The sequence below is a fragment of the Marmota marmota genome, unplaced genomic scaffold, assembly GCF_001458135.2.
Source record: "Marmota marmota marmota unplaced genomic scaffold, marMar, whole genome shotgun sequence".
In the NCBI taxonomy this organism is placed as follows: Eukaryota; Metazoa; Chordata; class Mammalia; order Rodentia; family Sciuridae; genus Marmota; species Marmota marmota.
Window position 1 is genome coordinate 34,700,192 of NW_026000093.1, and position 23,517 is coordinate 34,723,708.

Consider the following 23,517-nt stretch of genomic DNA (forward strand, 5'->3'; position numbering starts at 1 on the left):
TGGGAAATTTCTTAGAAGCATAGTAAAGGACTATAGAGCAGAGAAATAAAGTCATAATCCTTAATAGTCTCTTTGTTGTATGTGTTATCACTCTAGCATGTATTACTGCCATAAGATCAAGAGAATAAGACATATAATCATGCATGCTACCACCTTGCCTAAAATGGAATGCCATAGCGAATGTATCATTGTGTGGTGTGTGCATTCTTCTATATATATACATATGCATATATGTATATATACACATATGTTTGAACGTCACAAATTCTGCTAATAGTGTTGTTCAAATAGCCATAAGTACTGGTATTTGAATTCCTAAGAAGGGAGAAATTAAATGTTATAAATCATCCGACCCCAAACTGTATCTGAATGTATGCCAGCATTTTAAAATGTTGTGTCTGCCTTCAAAGGGTCAAAAGGGAGTTTTTCCCACCTAGTATTATAGGGAGTACTCAGAACTTTTAGTTTAAAAATGGTTTTATATTTCTTGAAGTTTTAGTCAGCCTAAATGTATTTACAGTTGAATATAACACTGGCTTTATAAGGTTTGTTTAAATAAAAATTTGGCTTTAGTAAAGCTTAATCTTGCTTAGACTTAAATTTGTGTTTCCTGAAAGCAAATCTTAAATGTCAAGTTCTCTTTTGCATAGTTAATAAATGTCTGGTAAAAAAATCTTATTAAAATATTAAGATAGTTTGTTTTCTGCTTTGTTGAAATTTAATTCCTTTATAAAAAAATCATTGTTTTAAATTATCTTTTTTCTTGAAAGATTATAGTTGAATAAAGGGCTTTTGATTTAAAAATTGGATATTGAATATGTAGAGCAAGAGTCTAACTGTCAGAATTGATTCGTGATTAAAGTGTCTGTAAAGCATTTTAAAAAAATTTTTAATTTGTTATATATGACAACAGAAAGCATTACAATTTATATTACACATATAAAGCACAATTTTTCATCTCTGGTTGTACGCAAAGTAGAGTCATATTCTTTGTGTCTTCATACATGTACTTAAGGTAATGATGACCCTTGCATTCCACCTTCTTTCCTACTCCTGTGCCCCCTCCTTTCCCCTCCTTCCCCTTTTTCCCTTTGTCCTATCCAGAGTTCATTTAATCCTCCCACCCCCAACAGCATACTATGGATCAGTATCCTTAAATCAGAGAAATCATTTGGCATTTGGTTTTTGGGATTGGCTAATTTCACTTAGCATTATATTTTCCAGCTCCATCCATTTAACTGCAAATGCCATGATTTTATTCACTTTTAATGCTGAATAATATTCCATTGTGTATATATACCACATTTTCTTTATCCATTCATCTACTGAAGGGCATCTAGGTTGGTTCCTCTGTTTAGCTACTGTGAATTGTGTTGGTATAAACATTGATGTGGCTGTGTCCCTGTAGTATGCCATTTTTAAGTCCTTTGGATATAGACTGAGGAGAGGGATAGCTGGGTCAAAAGGTGGTTCCATTCCCAGTTTTTCCAAGGATTCTCCATACTGCTTTCCATATTGGCGGTTCCACTTTGCAGTCCCACCAGTAATGTATGAGTGTGCCTTTTCCTCCACATCCTTGCCAACATTTGTTTGTATTCTTAATAGCTGCCATTCTGACAGGAGTAAGATGAAATTTTAGAGTAGTTTTGATTTGCATTTCTCTAATTGCTAGAGAAGTTGAACATTTTTTCATATATTTGTTGATTGATTGTATATCTTCTTCTGAGAAGTCTGTTCAGTTCCTTGGCCCATTTGTTGATTGGGTTATTTGCTTTTTTGGTGTTAAGATTTTTGAGTTCTTTATATATTCTAGAGATTAGTGCTCTATCTGATGTGTGTGTGGTAAGAATTTTTTTCCCAATTAGTAGGCTCTCTATTCACCTCACAGATTGTTTCTTTTGCTGAGAAGAAGCTTTTTAGTTTGAATCCATCCCATTTATTGATTCTTGATATTAATTCTTGTGCTATAGGAGTCTTTTTAAGGAAGTTGAGGCCTATTCCGACATGATGGAGATTTGAGCCTGCTTTTTCTTCTAATAGACACAGTGTCTTTGGTTTAATTCCTAGGTCCTTGACATACTTTGAGTTGGGTTTTGTGCATGTTGATAGACAGGGTTTTAATTTCATTTTGTTGCATATGAATTTCCAATTTTCCTAGCACCATTTGTTGAAGAGGCTATCCTTTCTCCAATGTACATTTTGGTGCCTTTATCACATGTAAGATAACTGTAATTATGTAGGTTAGTCTCTGTGTCCTGTATTTGGTACCTTTGGTCTACCAGTCTATTTTGTTGCCAATACCATGCTTTTTTTCTTACTATTGCTCTGTAGTTTAGTTTAAGGTCTGGTATAATGATGCCACCTGCTTAAATATTCTTGATAAGGATTACTTTAGCTATTCTGGGTCTCTTATTTTTCCAGATGAATTTTATGACCGCTTTTTCTATTTCTATGAGGAATGTCATTGGGATTTTGATTGGAATTGCACTAAATCTGTATAGTGCTTTTGGTGGTGTGGCCATTTTAACAATATTAATTCTGCCTATCCAAGAACAAGATATGTATTTCCATCTTTTAAGGTCGTCTTTAATTTTCTTTTTTTAGCGTTTTGTAGTTTTCATTGTAGAGGTCTTTCACGTCTTTCATTAAGTTGATTCCCAATTTTTTTTTTTTGATGCTGTTGTAAATGGAGTGGTTTTCCTCATTTCCCTTTCAGAGGATTTGTCACTGATATACAGAAATGCCTTTGATTTATGGGTGTTGATTTTGTATCCTACTACTTTGCTGAATTCTTTACTAGTTCCAGAAGTTTTCTGGTGGAATTTTTTGGGTCTTCTAGGTATAGAATCATATGGCTATACCTAGAAGAACTCAAAATAGTGCTAATTTGAGTTCTTCTTTACCTATTTTTTATCCCTTTAAATTCTTTCGTCTGTCTAATTGCTCTAGCCAGTGTTTCAAGAACTATGTTAAATAGAAGTGGTGAAAGAGGGCATCCCTATCTTGTTCCAGTTTTTAGAGGGAATACCTTCAATTTTTCTTCATTTAGAATGAGGTTGGCCTGGGGCTTTGCATAGATAGCTTTTACAATGTTGAGATATATTCCCGTTATCCCTAGTTTTTCTAGTGTTTTGAACATGAAAAGGTGCTGTATTTTGTTGAAGGCTTTTTCTGCATCTATTGAGATAATCATATGGTTCTTATCTTTAAGTCTATTGATGTGATGAATTACATTTATTGATGTCCATATATTAAACCAACCTTGCATCCCTAGTACACCCACTTGATCGTGGTGTACTATCTTTTTGATATGTTTTTGTATTCAGTTTGCCAGAATTTTATTGAGAATTTTTACACCTATGTTCATTAGAGATATTGGTCTGAAGTTTTCTTTTTTTGATGTGTCTTTGCCTGGTTTTGGAATTAGGGTGATATTGGCCTCATAGAATGAGTTTGGAAGTGCTCCCTCTTGTTCTATTTCCTGAAATAAATTGGAGAGTATTGGTATTAGTTATTCTTTAAATGTCTTGTAGAACTTGGCTGTGTATCCTTCTGGTCCTGGGCTTTTCTTGGTTGGTAGGCTTCTGATGGCATCTTCTGTTTCATCACTTGAAATTGATCTGTTTAAATTGTGTATATCATACTGATTCAATTTGGGCAAATCATATGACTCTAGAAATTTGTTGATGCCTTTGATATTTTCTATTTTATTGGAGTAAAAGTTTTCAAGGTAATTTCTAATTATCTTCTGTATTTCTTTAGTTTCTGTTGTGATATTTCTTTTTTCATCATGTATGTTACTAATTGAGTTTTCTCTCTCCTCTTCGTTAGCATGGCTAAGGGTCTGTCAATTTTATTTATTTTTTCAAAGAACCAACTTTTTGTTTTGTCAATTTTTTCAATTATTTCTCTTGTTTCAATTTCACTGATTTCGGCTCTGATTTTAATTATTTCCTGTCTTCTGCTTTTGGTGTTAGATTTGTTCTTCTTTTTCTAGGGCTTTGAGATGTGATGTTAAGTCATTTATTTGTTGACTTTTTTTTTTTCCTTTTAAGGAATGAACTCCATGCAATCAACATTCCTCTTAGAACTGCCTTCATAGTGTCTTAGAGATTTCTATATGTTGTATCTGTTTTCTCATTCATCTCTAAAATTATTTTAATCTTCTCCTTGATGTCTTCTGCAACCCATTGTTTATTCAGTAACATATTATTTAGTCTCCAGGTGTTGGAGTAGCTTTTATTTCTTATTTTATAATTGATTTCAAATTTCATTTCATTATGATCTGATAGAATGCAGGGTAGTATCTCTCCTTTTTTTATATTTGCTAAGAGTTGCTTTGTGGCATAATATATGGTCTGTTTTAGAGAAGGATCCATGTGCTGCTAAGAAGAAAGTGTATTCCCTTGTTGAAGGATGAAATATTTTATGTATGTCAGTTAAGTCTAAGTTATTGATTGTATTATTGAGTTCTATAGTTTCTTTGTTCAGCTTTTGTTTGGAAGATCTATCCAGTGGTGAAAGAGGGGTGTTAAAGTTACCCAAAATTATTGTGTTGTGGTCTATTTGACTCTTGAACTTGAGAAGAGTTTGTTTGATTAACATAGGTGCTCCATTGTTTAGGGCATATATATTTATAATTGTTAAGTCTTGTTTGTGTATGGTTTCCTTGAGCAGTATGTGGTGTCCTTCTTAATCCCTTTTGATTAACTTTGGCTTGAAGTCTACTTTAATTTGACATGAGGATGGAAACCCCTACTTGCTTCCACAATCCATGTGAGTGGTATGCTTTTTCCCAACCTTTCACCTTTTCCTATGAGATGAGTCTCTTGGAGGCAGCATATTTTTGGGTCTTTTTTTTTTTTTTTTGATCCAATCTGCTAGTCTATATCTTTTGATTGGTGAGTTTAGGCCATAAACGTTCAGGGTTATTATTGAGACATGGTTTGTATTCCCAGCCATTTTTGTTTATTTTTGGTATTTAACTTGACTTGGTTTCTCTTCTGATTAGTTTTCCTTTAGTGCAATCCCTCTTTCTTCTTATTTTTATCATTGTTTTTTATTTCCTCTTCTTGGAATATTTTGCTCAGCATGTTCTGAAGTGCAGGCTTTCTAGCTGTAAATTCTTTTGTTTATCATGGAACGTTTTTTATTTCATCATCAAATCTTTATTTCATCATCTTCATCATCAAACTTTTGTTTATCATGGAAGGTTTTTATTTCATCATCAAATCTCAAGCTTAATTTTGCTGGAAATAAGATTCTTGGTTTGCATACATTTTCTTTCAGAGCTTGATATATGTTGTTCCAGGATCTTCTAGCTTTCAGGGTCTGGGTTGAAAAATTTGTACATATTCTAATTGGTTTTCCCCTATATGTAATCTGATTCCTTTCTCTTGTGGCTTTTAATATTCTCTCCTTATTCTGTATGTTAGGCATTTTCATTATAATGTGCCTTGGTGTAGATCTGTTGTAATTTTGTACACTTGATATCCTGTAAGCCTCTTGTATTTGATTTTCCAATTCATTCTTCATGCTTGGGAAATTTTCTGATATTATCTCATTGAAGAGATTGTACATTCCTTTGGTTTGAATCTCTGTGCTTTCCTCTATCCCAATAACTCTTAGAGATTTGTACTTTTGATGCTGTCCCATAATTTTTGGATGTTCTGTTCATGGTTTCTTACTATCTTCACTGTGTGATCAACTTTATTTTCCTGATTTTGTCTTCGTTATCTGACGTTCATTCTTCCAAGTGATCTAGTCTGTTGCTTATGCTTTCTATTGAGTTTTTTTTTTTTTATTTGGTTTATTGCTTTCTTCATTTCAAGGATTTCTGACTTTTTTGGGGGGGCATCTCTATCTCTTTCTTGAAGTAATATTTTGCGACCTGTATTTGCTCTCTTATCTCTTTGTTGGAGTGATCAATTTTTGCTTGTATTTGCTCATTTAGGTCATTCTTTAATTTACAGATCATTTTAATTATGAACCTTCTAAACTCCTTCTCTGACATTTCATCAACTTCACTGTCCATGGGTTCTGTTATTGTAGTATCCTTGTTTGTTTGGGGCACTTTCCTCCTTTTTTTTTTCCATGTTGTCTATGTATCTTCCTTTCTTGCCATTTCTACCCTATTATTCTTGTAGTACCCTGGGCATTTTAACTTTGTGGTTGTGCAAATTATCTGTACCTGACCTTGATATTGGGCTTCCAGACCCTGCTGGTGACCTTCAATGTATGTTACTGCAACTAAAGGTGGTGGTGGCAATAGGGGAGATAACTCGAGATGCAGCAGTTGAGGTGCCCCAAGATGGATGTAATGTCTTACAGAGATGGGGCTGAAATGGTGGTCCTTACACTTTCTTTGGGATGCCTGCTCTGAGATGCATCTGCTTTTAGGCCCTGACTGTTGTTGAAAGGTAGGGACTACGGTATGGGGAAGGCTATGGTGATATCTGCAGTTTCCTAAGATGGAAGTGGGTTAGGCTTGGGCTCTCAGGTGGGGAGTGTGGTGGTGGTGAACTCAGACCTACCCTGGGCCTGGGCCACGTGCAGATCGGTGTGGGAGGATTTGGGCTGGGCCTCAGCTCCCAAGGTGGCCTCTGTAAAGCATGTCTTAAACAAATGCCTTACTACTGCTCACAGTTAACAGTTCTAGAACTTGCTTGTTTTGATTGATTGATGTTTAGAGTTAACAAGAATAATGAAAATACAAGTAAGGAATAAAAGACATCCACTCATGATAAGCACTCGTGTATAGAACTGAGAAGAAAAATAATCACTTTGCCAAGCAAACATATAAAAATCCTGGACATTTTAACTTTGTGACAGTATAACTTTGTGGAGGATAATAGCAAGTTGGAGCTCTCAATTGGCTGAAGGCAAATGCAAGTTCCTTCTCATTTATAAGCTTTGATTTTGAGGCACAGACTCCAGAAGTTTTTAGAAGTGTTCTCAACACAGTCTTGGTTTACCTGTGTTGGTAACCACACTGGCATACCATGTTCTAAGACTTTTTATTTAATTCCTCCAAGTTTCAGTTCTGTAAAATGGTAATAATAGTGAGAGGATTCTTAATCCAACTACCTCACAAGGCTATTTAGAGAATGTGCACCGTTCACACAATAAATGTTCACAGAAATGAAATAACCTATTTTGAATATGAAGTACTATAAAGCATTGGTGTTGAATGTTCACAACCATTAGTGTCAGTTTTCAGCTTCTCTTGAACACTTCTGCTTGCTAATAGATCACACCCTCTTATTTTTCTCATTGGAAAGAGTATTTTAGTGTTCTGTTAATTGTTTACATAGTAGTTACATCCATCAACCTAATATAAAACTACCCATGAATCAAATACTTTCCCCTCTCTTCTCCCTGCTTTGGGGCTGGAGGGAGGAGAGTAGGTGCACATTTAATAAGAGCCAGATTAAGATTAGAGCTCACTCTGTTTTGATGCAGGAATGGAGTAAATATGACCTGGGACAGATAACTTCCCTCAGTGGGCTCAGGACTTTTTCTTTTTATTTTGAGAGTTGTGACTCTCAGAATGATGCACATCTGACTAACCTCTCCAGATTGTACTTAATGAAATATATTTTTCCATAATTCTAAATTATCTAGGACTTAATTGTATAATTTTTAGCTGCCTAGGATATTGACTTCCTTTCTTTCTCTAGATAATGGCTTCTAGCCATTGTATAGTAATAACAATGTAAAAAAGCGGATGAGCAAGAAGATGTAATTCCATTTTGCTTTTTATCAGTTTTTATAGAGGGCATGAAAGAGGGGCTGAAGACTTCTTAATGTGGAATTTGAACAGTATTTGTGTTTTGTCATCTGCTTGCCATCTATCTTAGTGCCCCATTTCAAGGATAGCTGGGGGTCAATGGGACATTTTTGATAGGTCACATTTATTGCCATCAGTACTTTTTAATGAAATTATATTGATTCATTTATTATACTTAATTCTAGGTAGAATGTTATGATTATGACAATGATGGATCACATGATCTCATTGGAACATTTCAAACGACCATGACAAAACTGAAAGAAGCCTCCAGAAGCTCACCTGTAAGTATGTCTTTGAATTTGTATATACTATATAGTTTAGCTGTGTATTTATTATTTTATTTTATTTTTCTTGGCATAGCAAACAGTTTTACCATGTTTTTTTCTCTGTATTGCGTAATGCTGTAAAATCAATGGGATTTTTTTGTTTGCTAATTTAATAATCAGGTAGTCCAAAATTTATATTTGAATTTTGTTGAGCATAACACCATGGAATGATTACTAATGCCAGTTGAGGACTGGAAGAAAGCAAGGATCATCATGATGTCAGTCATTTGTAGTGGAAGTCCAAACACTTTGCCCATTGTACTTTGAAAAGGTTCAATGATTCCAGAATCAGGAAATAACCTACTTTTATAAGACAATGACCTAACACTGTATACTGAGAAAAGGTAGAGCAAGGTCAGCTTTTATAGTAGGTGTCAGTCCCCCAGAGCCAGCAGGTCCTTTCTGGCTGCCAAATCAGGGCCATTTTCTATGTGTGCTTTTGTGGATGGTCTCTGCCTCTCCCCCATGAAGTCTAGAATACTGAGAGTCAGGGATGGGCCTGAGGGCCATTGACCCCGAGGCCTAAGTAGCACGAAGGAGCCCTCGTTGAGTATGAAACTGGGAAGAGTATTTCCACACAGGCGATAAGCCCAGTACCAGCTTTAAGGACTCTTATGTTAAAGAATTATTCTAGGCCCAGGATTCATTCTGAAATGGCCAAGGTTGTATCAAAGGCTATTGTGCATGAGACTGCCTTTCTCACCAAGTTACATTGATGTTTAGAGGTTTGATTTCCTTTTGTTTAAGACAGCACACATAATTTGATCAAAAGTCCTTTGCTTAAGGCTTTTTGCATTTCACTAGTCACAATGGTTAATATCTGGGGCTGGAGATGTGGCTCAAGCGGTAGCGCGCTCGCCTGGCATGCGTGCGGCCCAGATTCGATCCTCAGCACCACATACAAACAAAGATGTTGTGTCCACCGAAAACTAAAAAATAAATAAAAATTCTCTCTCTCTCTCTGTCTCTCTCTCTCTCTCTTAAAAAAAAGAATAAAGTTAAAAAAAATAAATAAAATAAATAAAATCCATAAAAAAAAAAAACAAAAAAAAAAACACAATGGTTAATATCTGTTATGCCAGACAAGTGCCTGGACTTGAATTGTATACACTTATGCTACTTTTGCATGGTCTCTTACAGTCAGCTTGCCTCTGATTTGTCCTTACATACAGGGAGGACAAAAGCTTAGTTCATGGTGCTTCAGATGACTTTTATTAAGATCATTTGATGCCTGGGTATGGTGGCATATGCCCGTAATCCCAGCAGCCGATAGGCTCTCATAGGAGGATTGCAAGTTCAAAGCCAGCTTCCTCAACTTAGCAAGGCTGTAAGCAACTTAGGGAGACCCTGTCTCTAAATAAAAAAATATTTATAAAAGGGCTAGGGATATAGCTTAGTGGTTAAGAGCCCCTGGGTTCAATTCCTGGTACCAAGTGGGGGGCAACTATCATTTGACTACTTTAACTATATTCAGTTTAGCATCTTAACTTATTCATTAGAGTAAAAAACCCTGAAACTTTCTGTCTCTACACTAATGTGGCCATAAGGACACTACTACAGAGTGTTTTATTTACCCTTCTAGTTTGAGAAAGTAGTTAATTCTCTTTGTAGCTTACTTGTAACCGAATAATATGAATTGTTTATTAGCTTCTTAGAGACCTGAGTAATGCTCATGTGTGTAACATCTACTTTCGAAAATACAAACATGGTGTTTGAGAGAAAAAAGATTACAGCCAGGTGAGAAGGTCTTATTACCTAGTCATGTAAGAGAGGTGAGTTAAAAGAAGGTACAGAGAGTTTTAGATCAAACCTTAAAAACCTTAAAAAAACTATGTGAATAAATAAAACATGTAAACCAGTTGGTTTAAATAATTGAGAAAAATGAGATTAGAGCAAACATACTGGGACTAGCATTTCCAGTAGGTAACATAGAGACCTGCAGTCTGCTCCTAGTCCCTGGTCACACAGCCCAGGTGCTGGACATAGCAAGTACAGAAATGCTAGTGTGGAGGAGGAAAGATCTTAAATCACCTGAGCAGTTGAAACACAAAGATGGACAATCTTTGAATTAAAACAACAAAGAGCTTAGCTGTAAATATTCTATTAAATTTTTAAGGCAGAATTAAATGAGAAATAATAAAAGTCTGAATGCTTAAAGTTATGCAAGCTACCCAGATTAACTAAATACGGACTGGTCTAGTTGTTGTTTCACTAGTTTCAGTTCATTGTTTTATTCCAGAATCAGGAAATAACCTGCTTTTATAAGACAGTGACCTAACACTGTATGATACTTTATGGGTCATGTAAAGCTTTCCTGAATGTGGCTGAGTTGATCCTTCCTTTTCTCTGTGACAAAGGAGGCTTTTATTGTTATTGCAGTGACAAAGACTTGACCAAGGAACAGGGCCATGTCTTATCGTCTCTGCATTCTCAGTGTCTTCCTGGCACAGTGCCTGTCACTTGGTAGATACTTTGTAAAAGGATAAATTAATGAAGTGAAGTAATCTGCATAAATGAATATTCTATTGAGGGCATTTCTGCATCTGTAATGCTCATTTATTAATATTTATGATTATGACTAAGACTGCCAAAATCTTGAACCATCGAGGAATATGTTTTACATATTTCAGTTTACATCACTGTATCAAATATATTTTTAAGATATTGATTCTTAGAACATTAGTAGTGACTGTTGGAAGTATATCAATGACTTACTGTTAGCTAGTTAGGGGCAACTTATCAAGTATTAGTTGAGTATTCTTATGTTCTTATTACACATGACAGTGAAAATTTGGCAAAATTTAAACTTGGGAACTATTTTTAAAGACGTGCCATTTTAGGAGTGCCTTAATTGTTGGAAACTTAACTGATAAGTATTTCAATGCTTGAGGTTTTACGTAATTGTTTCAGAGTTGTATTTTGCAACAGACCTATATCAGTAAATGGTTTCATTCCAAGGGGAAAGGTTGTACATCTAAATTCACAATGACATTTCTAATGGTTGCTGGTAAAAATTAACATTTTTGTGTTTTCTTCCTACAGGTTGAATACGAATGCATAAATGAAAAAAAGAGGCAAAAGAAAAAAAGCTATAAGAATTCAGGTGTTATCAGCGTGAAACACTGTGAGGTCAGTTTCCCTTGATGGCTTATAGTGAGATCACATTTTGGGATCTCCTGTCATTATGGTTTATATCAAACGAGTAGTTTAGGCAGTTGAAAATCTGTTGAGCATCTTTAGGGGAAAGAATAGAGTGGGAAACAGTAAAGGAATCTTTCTGGAAACTTTACTTCCAAGATTTGACAACCTGTAGCAAAAGACAAAGAGTATTAAAGTTGTCTGTTATCTTCAGAAATGTGAGATTCAAAGTATTCTTCTATCCCTTTAGTGGAAATGGCCTGACCCAGTGCATCTCTCTTGGTTATAATTTAAAGATGAGATCTTATGAATGGAGGGGAAAAGTCAAAATTTCTTAGTATGATTTAGTATGATTTCTTTATTATTATGCTCATGAAAGCTGTTGACATATGAGGCTCATTTGTTATCTCTTAAAATTTAAAGTGAATGTCTTTCATTTTTGGCTATTAATATTCTCATCTTACTTAGCATTGCCATAATTATCCTGAAATAAATCTTAAAGATTCATGACATTTAGGGGCAGGAGTACATTGTACTTGAATGCAGGTGTGATTTCCATGTGTTTATACCATGTGATGTTCAGCTTATAATGTCTTAAAAATTTATGCCAGAAAGCTTTTTGTTTCTTTTGTATAGTAGGAGAGTTTTAATTTTAACAGTTTGCTATTTGTTTTTAGATTACAGTAGAATGTACGTTCCTTGACTACGTCATGGGAGGATGTCAGCTGAATTTTACTGTGAGTAACACACTCACTTTTCTAACAGGCCGTAAAACATTGCTTTCCCCCCTCCATTTTGCAGCATTCTTTTGTTTATTGCCAAACTGTGTGATGAAATTTGCACAGTCTGTTTAGATTCCCCCAGAGACCTCAGACAGGTTATCTAGGTTCCTCATGGAAATTTTAGTTTTGTTGATGAAAGAACTCTTTCTCCTGAGAGAAAGCAGATATGTACAAATGAGCAGTTATCCTGCAATAATTTAAGGAATAGAAAGCATTAATGCAATAGGTTTGCACAAGACAACTCCTAAGTCTGAGTCATGGGTGTAATGATTCATGATTTAAAACTAGGAAAACAATAGCAGGTTATCTCATGTTGAGGCTTTAACTGTCCATGGAAATAGGCATTTGTTAGGAAATGACTGTAGCAGGCTCTGGAATGAACATTTGTGTCTTATCCCTGAGGTTTCTTGGTCATCACCTACAGGTGCCCCTGCTTCTCCTTAGTAAGGGCTGCTGTTGTTCTTTGGCAGGTGGGAGTGGATTTCACTGGCTCCAATGGTGACCCAAGGTCTCCGGACTCCCTCCATTTCATCAGCCCCAATGGTGTCAATGAGTATTTGACTGCTATCTGGTCTGTGGGACTGGTCATTCAAGATTATGATGCGTGAGTATGACTTTGGAAATGTTGAAACACTTGTTTTCATAATTCCCCAGAAAGGCCAGTTTTTGTTTCATTGACTGGTACTCTGATCCGGGTGGTAGAATGAGGGTACTGGAGGGAATAGCTTTCTCCCTAAAATTTCTCTAGTTTATTTTTTTCTATTCTTTTCTTTGTTGACAATTTTAGTATTTACTTATGATCTCTCACCTCTTATTGTGCTTAGTTACAAAGTGTTATACAGAGAGTTCTTATTTAATAGCTGACTGAAGTCAATAAGAGTTTTATTTTTCTGATCTGGTTGCCTTGGGGTTTATTCATTAGATAAGTTGTATGTGTGATTGAAATCCAAGTGACACATTTTGTAAACAATAGTAAAAACTATTTCTAAATATGTTTCCTTGGCAGTCATCAAATACTTTTTAAATGATTTTTAGCAAGTGCTAAAAGGTAACTAAATCTAATTGCTATAAAATATTCTGAATGGATGTGCAGTGGATAGGTTTTGAATAGATTTGGGGCCTGGCATAAGTCAGTAGTAGAGTATATGTTTAGCATGCATGAGACCCTGGGCTCAATTCGCTGCACCAAAAAAGTACAAAAGAAAACAAAAAAGTAAAAATATTTGAAATAGATTTGAATAATGGTGAAGGTTTACTAAACAATATAAAAAATATGCATTAGTAATTTTTTTAGCAAATCTATTACCGCTCAGGATAAATTTTCACTTGTCTTTGCTTATTGTTATATATGATAGAAGTCCTTACATACTGATGTAGCTTTTTATTAATCTGTCCTGGCAAAATTCAGAAGCAAATTTTTTAGGCAAATGTGAACAAATCTAAAGCAAACTGGCAATTCCTTACCAGACTAGTAAACTTGAAGGCAAAAATCTTTACATAAAACAAAAAGTTACTTTTGAATACTTTTTTATATAATCCAAGATGAAAATAAACAGTACTGAAGTATTTCAAATTAAAAATAGCTTGTTATAGAAGTATAATAAAATTTTCAAAGTAACACAATTATAATGGGATTTTTAAAAAGTAGAAATTTATAGGATTACTTTTTTTGCCTCCTGGAAGTTAATAACAAACGGGTTCTAAATTTACTGCAGTGGAAAAAAACAACAACAAAAAAGGAAAGGCATAGTTCTTAGATCAAAGAGGAATTTAAATTGTAATAATAGACTATGTAGGAATAAAGGACACCATGAAGACAGTAACTGGCCCTGTCTCTATAAAGAAACTTTTCTGACTTTATGTGCTTCTTTCTATCTGTCTGTCTGTCTAGTTGGCTGGCTGGCTATCTAAGGAGATGGAGGTCTTGCTATGTTATCCAGACTGATCTTGAACCTTTGGACTCAAGCAATTTCCATCTCTTCTTTTTTTTTTTAATATTTAATTTTGGATGAGCAAAATACCTTTTTTTTTTTTGTTTATTTTTATGTGGTGCTGAGAATTGAGCTCAGTGCTTCATACATGCTCATTAAGTGCCCTACCACTGAGCTATGACCCCAGCCCCTCTGTTTTTATTCTTAAATACGAAGAGTCAGGGGCTGGGGTTGTGGCTCAGCGGTAGAGTGCTCACCTAGCACGAGCAGGACCCGGGTTTGATTCTCAGCACCACATAAAAATAAAGGCATTGTGTTGTGTCCATTTATACCTAAAAATAAATAAATAAATATTTTTTAAAAATACGAAGAGTCAAATACAAATGAACTAACTTTTCAACAAAATAAAAGAATAGTAAATACAAATTAATCAATTTAAATCAATATTGGAATGCAACCCTGACAGAATGATTCTTAAAATTTTCTAGAAGGAAAAAGGGATCAGAAAAAACAAGAAAATTTTCAGATAAGAGAGAGAGAGAGAGACCAGTGAAGAAGAATTTGCTCTAGCAGTTATTAAGACTTTAAAATAAGCTAAAGTGTGCAATTTGTACATGACCAATGAAACCAAGCAGGCAGGCCAAAAGTAGACCCACATGTATGTATAAGTGAATTTAATATATGATGGAGTTAACATTTTAGAAAGTGGAAGGCAATCTTAGTCATAATGATAGATTTCCTGTATGTATGTGTCAACTATTATATGTCAGGGACCATTTAAAGTACTTTCTTTCTTTTCTTTTTTTATAACCGTGCTAGAGATGGAACTCTGAGCCTTGTGTACATTAGGCAAACATTCTAGTGAGCCACATCCCCAGCCCTAAAGTACTTTCTATTTAATACACATCTAATCCTCACATTTCTCTGTGCGATGGTACTTGTATGATCTGCACCATACAGTTGAGAAAACTGAGATCCAGGGAGTTAAGTAACTTGTTCAGAATCAGCTGATAACTGGCAGAGACAGGATGGAGCCTGGGCCATTGGGCTCTAGAGACATGCTCTTGTGATTATGATTTGGAAGGGTAAAAGGAAAGAAAAAAATCACCATTTTGATAAATTAAATCAATAAATGATTATTTTTGGAAGTTCAACAAAACTTAGACAAAACTTTGGCAACCCTAACCCCCATGAAAGAGAGAAAGTGTACATAGAACACTAGTAATGAGAAAAAGATTATAAGCATAAATGTAGAGGAAAAAAACTCCAAATATATTAATACTTTGTAAAATATTATGCCATTACATTTGAAAATCCACATGAATGGATGATTTTTAAGGAAGCTCTTAATTACCAAAGCTGACTCAAAGGCAGAAAACTTGAATAGTCCAGGAACCATGGAAGGAAAGGAACACATTCTCAAAGAGCCAGTCCATACAAGGGCACCAGGACAGGGCAATTTCATGTGTAAATTCTAACAAATCTGCAAGGAATGAATTCAAACCCCAAAGAATCAACTGAAAAATAAAAGTGTTACAAATTGTCAAGAATTCAGAAAGGTGATCAGAGACAACACAAAATAAAAAATCAGGTTCTTACCAATTATCAATAACCAATTTAAAAAGAATCTAGTGGAGAAAAGTTACATTTCATAGTGCAGTAAAAAATGAAAACGAGGAAAACTACAAAATTGTACTGAAGAACAAAGAAATTTGTTTAAATGGAAAGATATGTCATAATTTTTAGATAGGTATAATAATGAAATAAAATGTGAAATTTCATCTGAATTTATCAATTTAAATTAATATTGGAATGTAACCCTGACAGAGTGATTCTTAAAATTTTCTAGAAGGAAAAAGGAATCAGAAAAGAACAAGAAAAACTTCAGATAAGAGAGAGAGAGAGAGAGAGAGAGAGAGAGAAAGTGAAGAAGAATTTGCTCTAGCAGTTATTAAGGCTTATTTTAAAGCTCAAGTGTAGAATTTGTACATGACCAATAGAACCAAGCAGGCAGGCCAAAAGGAGATCCACGTGTATGTATAAGTGAATTTAACATATGATGGAGTTAGCATTTTAGAAAGTAGAAGGGATTGTAACAGCTAAGGAACTGGATAAGAATTTATTTGAATGAATCCCTGTCACACCTGTAAATATTAGAATATTATTCTGAATAAATTATAGATCAAACTGATAAAATGGATACCCCAAAACAGAGCAGCTTCACCAAAAGAGAGGTAAATATCTCAGGACTGATAGGACAGTTTTGCTCCTCTCCATTTACAGATTCTGTTCCTGGGTTCAGGGCAGCTTCCTTGGTTCTCATCTCTAGCCAGTGGGAAGGGGAGAAAGGGATCTGGGACTGCAAGTGCATTCCCTTGTCTGATTGTGATTCAAAAGCAGCTGACAAATCCCTCTACTCACATCTCTTGAGCTGGAACCTAACTCCAGACCACATCCATCCCAGAGAAGCTGGGAGGTGGAGTCTCCAGCTCAAGTGTTCTATTAGTAAGGAAGGAGGAAATGATGTTGGAGGGGAGCACTTTTTGCTCCATATCCTACTTTCCAGATGAATTAGAAGTTTAATATCAAAAGCAAACCTTGAAAATTCTAGGAGAAAATATGTATGAATTGTTTGTTATCTTGCAGTGGAAAAGGACTTTAAATAGGACAAGCAAAAGTAGAAATCATGAAACTTTTTTTTATGTGTTTACATCCATTAATATTAAAAACTACTAAAGGAACAATATTCTAAACAAAGTTACAGATTACATATCGGAAAAAATATTTGACATGACATAGGTTCCATATTCAATGCAAAAAGAACTGTTAAGAATTAATTTACAAAGAACATCCCGAGTAGAAAAATTCGTATGTTCATTACAGTGTTTTATGATAACATTACATTGGCCATCTATCACTATGGATATGAGAAAGTATCCATACAGTGGAATACTCATTAGTCATATGATGTCAATATTCAGGTGCACACAGTCCCTATCCCTAAATCCTCGGGCCAAATATTCATACATTTTTGCTGCAAAAACCTGAGAGTTTTATGATATTTGGCATTTGCACCGTGTTTTTGTGGCCAAATTTAAGAATATTTATATTAAGTGGCATAAATAAATGCTTCAAATAACCTAATCAGCAAGTTTAGGTCTTACTGCCTAATGAATTTGTTGCAAACAACTGTAAACATTTGTGATTTTTAGGGCTTTATGGGTTTTTATTTACACATTTGTTCAGTGAAATGATGTGCAATATCTAAATAGAAAAGAATGGGTTATAAATCACAAATATAAATTCCATTTTTATAAAATTTATAGAAACATTGCTTCTCCCTCATGCATAGAAAAATATTTCAACTGATGGTTCTCTCTGGCAGCTATAGGTAATCTTTGTTGTTTTATACTTTTCTGAGATTTTAATAATTCTTTAAAAATGAGTTCACATTGATTTTATTATGAGTGAAGACACAACACTCTCTTTTGAAAAAAAAAACAAGATTTCACTTTTCTCAAATTTTCATTTTAGTGATAAGATGTTTCCAGCTTTTGGTTTTGGAGCTCAGATACCACCTCAGTGGCAGGTAAGAGGAAATCTCATTTTAAAGCTTTGCTTGCTGTAAAAGCAAAACAGGATTCATCAGTTCATCTTTCATCTTTTGACAGGTATCACATGAATTTCCAATAAACTTTAATCCATCCAATCCCTACTGTAATGGTAAGTTTAAAAGTAAACATGAAGACTTGAAGCTGAAAGACCTCACTATCTTTCTTACTTGTTTTTTCTTGTGACTTAAAACTACTCAATCACATGTCTAGGTTTCATTTTGTGACATATTCTGTTAGAGAAGGTAGAAAAACTATACCAGTTTGTGGTTAGGGTAGTAATAATAATTATGATGCAAAATCAGTATTATGGTGATAAAGGTTCTGAGGTTTAATGGAACAAAAAAATAAATTCATAATCTTGAGAGTAGAAAAATCTTATATTAAAAGTATTTTCACACATAAATTGATTATATAACAAACTTTCAATGAAATGAGTAATTCAGAATTATAATTCTTCTGAAGCCTTTTTGAGAGTAATAGTTACTCTACAAAGAAAAAGTATCTAATTATGTGTAACTCAAACAACATTCTATAAGTAGATGGGATAGGTGGAAGGAACCAAGAATTGTTACCTATAGCAGATTTTCTGTGTAGAAATCAGGAGGCAGACATGTGTCTTTCAATTCACTTTTTCCCCAATGCTTCAAATATCCAACTGCTTCCTTCTTTTTGCCACATTAAACAGTCAACTTAAAATGCCAAGTTCCCACTAAACCTAAGACTGAACAACTTGGAAGAAGGATGGTAGGTGTCCGATCACAAGCATCATTTATAATTCTAGACAATCAGCTAAGTTTCTGAAAAGGATATATTTTTGAAAATTTTTTTTAGATGTTGATGGACTTTTATATTATTTATTTCTATGTGGTGCTGAGGATGGAACCCAGTGCCTCACACATGCTAGACAAGCACTCTACCACTATGCTACAACCCTATCCCTGAAAAGGGTCCTTTTAACAATTATAAAACATATAGTTTTCCAATAGAAGAAGGTCTTCTTTTCTTCTCTTCCTAAACAATATTCATAAGGAAGAAGAGTGTGGGGCAGTTGGTTGGGGACAGTTTGCATGAAGGTTTTCTTCCTTTTTTTCCCATATGAGTGCAGTGTTCTTTTAATGCAGTGTCAGTGGCTTGTTGTGACTTCTTTGAAACGGAAATATTATTTTTACGGAATGTGCTTCATGCTTATGATGAAATTGGAATCATTTTTATGGACCATATATGTGACAATTCCTTTTAGAAGTACATTTGCTCTACAAATGATATGAACCCATCTCATGTTACCAAGCCCAGATTTTTTACTTTTGGTTTATAGTCTAGAAAAAGAATTAGTTTGGTCTCAGATGAAAGAAATGCTATATGGGCAAAAAAAGATACAACCTTATTTTTTTTCTTGGAAAATATTAATAATTATTTAATATGCAGATTGGTAAAGTTTTTTTTATTTGTTCTGGTGAATTATACACGATAGAATGCATTTTGACACATCATACATAAATGGAATATAACTTCTCATTCTTCTGGTTGTATATAATGTGGAATTATACTGGTCATGTAGTAATATATGCACATAGGATAATAATGTCCGATTCATTCTAGTATCCTTCCTACCCTTATACAACTTTATTTTAAAGCAAGGAAGTTTAATTGCCATTCTTCAATTAATCATTGAATACAGTTGCCTAGAAATAACATCTTACTTGTACCTTTAATGCAAGGAAGGATTTTGGCATAACTCAATTTTAGTTAAAGAATTGAAGGTTATTGATATTTGTGGAAAAAAATGAATTGTTTATACCTTCAGTTTGAAAAGCAAACAAAGATGATAGACATGAAAAAAAATTGTTATCACTATAGTTATAGGCTCAAATTTCCACTGTGTATGTCATTACAGTGAAAGATTCTGATACTAGCTAATGTTAATTTTATTGCTACTGGATTGACACCTAGTTACAACATTATCTTATACATGTGAAATCAACTCCGTATGTGAATTAGTTATATTCTCAAAGGTTGTTCATAAGACTACATGTTTCAAAATTCAACATGGCCAAGAGTTAAGTTTATAACTCTTAAATTTTAAGAGGAGAGACTTGGTCATATGAAGCTTTTAGACCAAGCATACAGTTCTCTCCCTTGTTGGTCTATGATCTGTTGGCTCTTTTGAAAGCAAGAGACCTACTTTGGGGCTGAGGTTGTAGCTCAGTGGTAAAGCACTTGCCTAGTATGTGTGAGGTACTGGGTTTGATTCTCAGCACCACATATAAATAAATTAATTAAATAAAGATCCATCAATAAATAAAAAAAATTTTTTAAAAAAGAGGCCTACTTTGGTTTACATTAAAATTGTGTGTGTGTGTGTGTGTGTGTGTGTGTGTGTATGAAATTTCCAAGGATTTTAGCAAGGATTGTGGAGAATTCTTTATAATGTCTAGTACCCTTTTGCCATGTGTCATTGGGGACACCTTCCACAAGTGCATACACAAGAAAAAAGTTTCACCAGAAGTGATTTTTGCCAGGAATGCCATTCAGCTTTCATCAGGTTGTGCTGTTGTAATAAGAGATCTTTAAAACTCAGTGGCTTATGATGAAGAGTTTATTTCTTGCCCACTACAGATTGCATCCCTCCTCCAGTGGCTTATTCTGGGACTCAGCTGAAGGAATAGCTCTTTGCTGGGTTATACTGCTCCTGTGGAAGAGGGAAAGAGCAACAGAGCTAGAGAAATCATCCAGTAGTTCTTAAAGCATGCTTAGATGTGGTTGTCATGTCCATTGACATGCGTTGGTAAAGCTAGTCAAACGTTGTCCATCTTTCTATTATAATAATACTCTAGGTCCAGGGCAGTGTCTTATAAGCAAATTCATTACTGTTTCTACCGCAAAATCTAATAGATAACCTGGAGGTAAATATTTGTAACTAATATAGACTATTATTACTGTGCCTAATCTTTAAGTTGTTGAATAAACCTTTGTATCATTTAATTAACTAGAATTAATATTAGCTTATAACCATAAGATATTTTTATAGAACCTTTGGCCTTATACACAAATATTTTTTCATCTTATCAGTATTTTTTCTTATGCTTATCATCAGTTGTATGATGTAAAACTTTTTTCATGGTTCTCTTTCCATCAGAGTCCCATTCGTGGTCACCTCAAAATTAAGCACAAATGTAATAGTCCTGTACACTAATGAATAATTTAGCTGAAATGAGAATACATGACTTCTACTGAGGGAGAGCTGAGTTTGTAGGTTTTTGCAATAGAGCATAGCCATGGAGTTTTGTCATATAGTTTAGAGGAAGCCAGGCATGCTGGTTCATGTCTGTAATTCTGGTGACTTGGGAGGATGAGGCGGGAGGATTGCGAGTTTGAGGCCAGCCTCAGCAACTTAGCTTTGTCGCAAAACAAACAAACAAACAAACAAACAGGATTGGGGGTGTAGCTCAGTGGTAAAATTTATTAATTTTAATCCCCAATTCCATGTGTGTGTGTATGTGTGTGTGTGCATGGGTGTGTGTGTGTGTGTGTGTGTGTGTGTGTCGGGGGGGGGTGCTTAGAGGAGCACCTGAATGGAATATTTGGCTTCTTGAAGTAACATATGTTGATATATGATTATATTAGTGTTATAAATCAACACCTAAAGATTTTTAATACTCACTTTTTGGGGTCTAGGAATCCAAGGCATCATAGAGGCTTATCGCACCTGTCTTCCTCAGATAAAACTCTATGGACCAACTAATTTTTCTCCAATCATAAATCATGTGGCTAGGTTTGCAGCTGCAGCCACACAACAGAAGACAGCTTCTGTAAGTGTTTTTGTGTTCAGGAAATGGGAAAACAGTGGATCGGTAGTTGTTCCTGTTAACAGTATTTCTGCTTATTTGGCCTGTCATAATACAAAGTCAAGAGAAAGAGGTAATGATATAGTCATTGTTGGTTTGTGAGAAATATCTGTTGTTAAATTAGCAATAATTAAAAGGCAACAACAAAATGATGCATTCACAAGTTTGTTTTTTTTCCCCTCTATCTTTTGAGTGCATTTTTGAGTTTCTACCCCCCCCTCCCCCCCCCAAAAAAAGCTATTGTCTACCTCTTTGAGGTGGACTTCACAAATTAAGGCTTGGGGAGATTGACATCAATTGCTGTTGCAAATTTCTTTTTTTTTTTTNTTTTTTTTTTCTTTTTTGTGGTGCTAAGGGCCTTGTGCATGCAAGGCAAGCACTCTGCCAACTGAACTGTATTTCTAACCCCACAAATTTCTTACAATACTACAGAGGTTTGAATTAGCTAACCATTGCTGATTGTACCTGTGATCCCAATCTCTCTTAGCTTCAGTGTTCTCAGAAGTGAGGTGTGGGAAGTTGCCTCAAACAGTTGCTCAAAAGGCTGAATAAGAAAATTCATATAATGTGTGTAGTGCTGGGTCACAGGAAACAGTACCTGTTAACTACTACTAGAAATCTTATTCCATTCTAGACTAAAATGGTCCAAAAGATGGAGTCATACCTTTAAGGACCATTTTGCTAATCTCTGAAAAGTTTTAATCAGAAATGACAAAATTGAAAGAAAGATTTACTGCTTTAAACTATGTCAATTTTTAAAAGGTGTATTTTAGTTGGGTAAATAATTCTATTACTTCCATATGTATTTCATCTTTTGAGAATGGAGTCTCTGCTTGCTTCCTTGATCCATACTTGGACGTAGTTAATGTTTCAGTTAAATAAAGATGTTTATTCCTATGCATAGTGGAAGGTTAATCTTTGGACATTTAGATGCCTAGCATCTGTTTATTTTGCCAACCCAATTTTGTAGTGTGTTGCACTTTTCATGAACCTACAGTTTTTATAAAAGTCAATTTCCTTGTCATCAGAGAATCCTATAAATATTTTGTGCAGATGGTATTCTGGGTAGAGACGGGAGAGGAAAATGAGCACGAGAGAGATCAAATGACTCTTCAGGCTAGACATGTCATTAATCATTGCTTTTATTGTTTGGGACCTTGACCTTATCAGTGGATATACTTCCCTTTTTTTTTGGCAGCAATATTTTGTGCTCTTGATTATTACTGATGGTGTCATCACAGACCTTGATGAAACCAGGCAAGCTATAGTTAATGCTGCCAAGCTGCCTATGTCCATCATCATCGTTGGAGTCGGAGGAGCTGACTTCAGTGCCATGGAGTTTCTGGATGGTGATGGGGGACCTCTTCGCTCCCCATCTGGTGAGATGGCCATCAGAGATATTGTCCAGTTTGTGCCTTTCAGACAGTTCCAGAACGTGAGTACCTTTCCTCTCTGTTAAAACCCTAAGGTATTTGAACACAGATACTGTCTCCAATCAAGCGCTTGACTACTGGTGCAGTATTCAAGGATGTATAAATGCCTTTTCATATGAGAGCTCTTATTGGATATGGCATGGTTGTATTTTATGTTCTCCTTGTAGTTTATATGATAGATTATTAAAATTGTATTATTATGAATAGTGTAAGGTTTATTTTGTCTTTACCTTTGTAACAACAGAAAAAAATTCTATCCAAGTATATGCTGAACTTACCAGATTGGAAGTTGGTTTGATGAAAATCTTTTAGAGGACTGATTTACCCAGTTTGCTCCAGTGGTAACATCATATGGCACTATAATACAGAATCACAGCCAGGATGCTAATGTTGATACAATTAAGATGCATCACTACAAAGATCCCACATGTTGTCCTTTTATAGCCACATCCACTTCCCTCTGACCCCTCATTAACCTATTGAAATTTCTCATCTGTTCTTCATTTATGTAATTTTGTCATTTGAAGAATGTTACATAAATGGAATTGTACAGAATGCAACATTTTGGGACTGGTCTTTTTCCACGTAGAATAATTTTCCTGTCAGTCACTCAGGTTGTTGCATTATTGCATGTTTCCCCCCCCCCCCCCCCCCCC

The 23,517-nt window shown here is 34.9% G+C and overlaps 1 protein-coding gene across 1 annotated transcript in view; it reads left to right on the plus strand.

Annotated features, from left to right (window-relative positions):
- Positions 1 to 23,517, plus strand: part of Cpne3 (copine 3) — a 42,326-nt gene that overhangs the window by 14,246 nt on the left and 4,563 nt on the right. The window contains exons 7-14 of the mRNA XM_015485939.2: positions 7,975 to 8,073; positions 11,161 to 11,247; positions 11,934 to 11,993; positions 12,509 to 12,642; positions 17,504 to 17,558; positions 17,641 to 17,692; positions 21,259 to 21,392; positions 22,627 to 22,863. Coding sequence (XP_015341425.2) covers positions 7,975 to 8,073; positions 11,161 to 11,247; positions 11,934 to 11,993; positions 12,509 to 12,642; positions 17,504 to 17,558; positions 17,641 to 17,692; positions 21,259 to 21,392; positions 22,627 to 22,863 — 858 coding nt within the window. The remainder of the gene's footprint in view (positions 1 to 7,974; positions 8,074 to 11,160; positions 11,248 to 11,933; positions 11,994 to 12,508; positions 12,643 to 17,503; positions 17,559 to 17,640; positions 17,693 to 21,258; positions 21,393 to 22,626; positions 22,864 to 23,517) is intronic.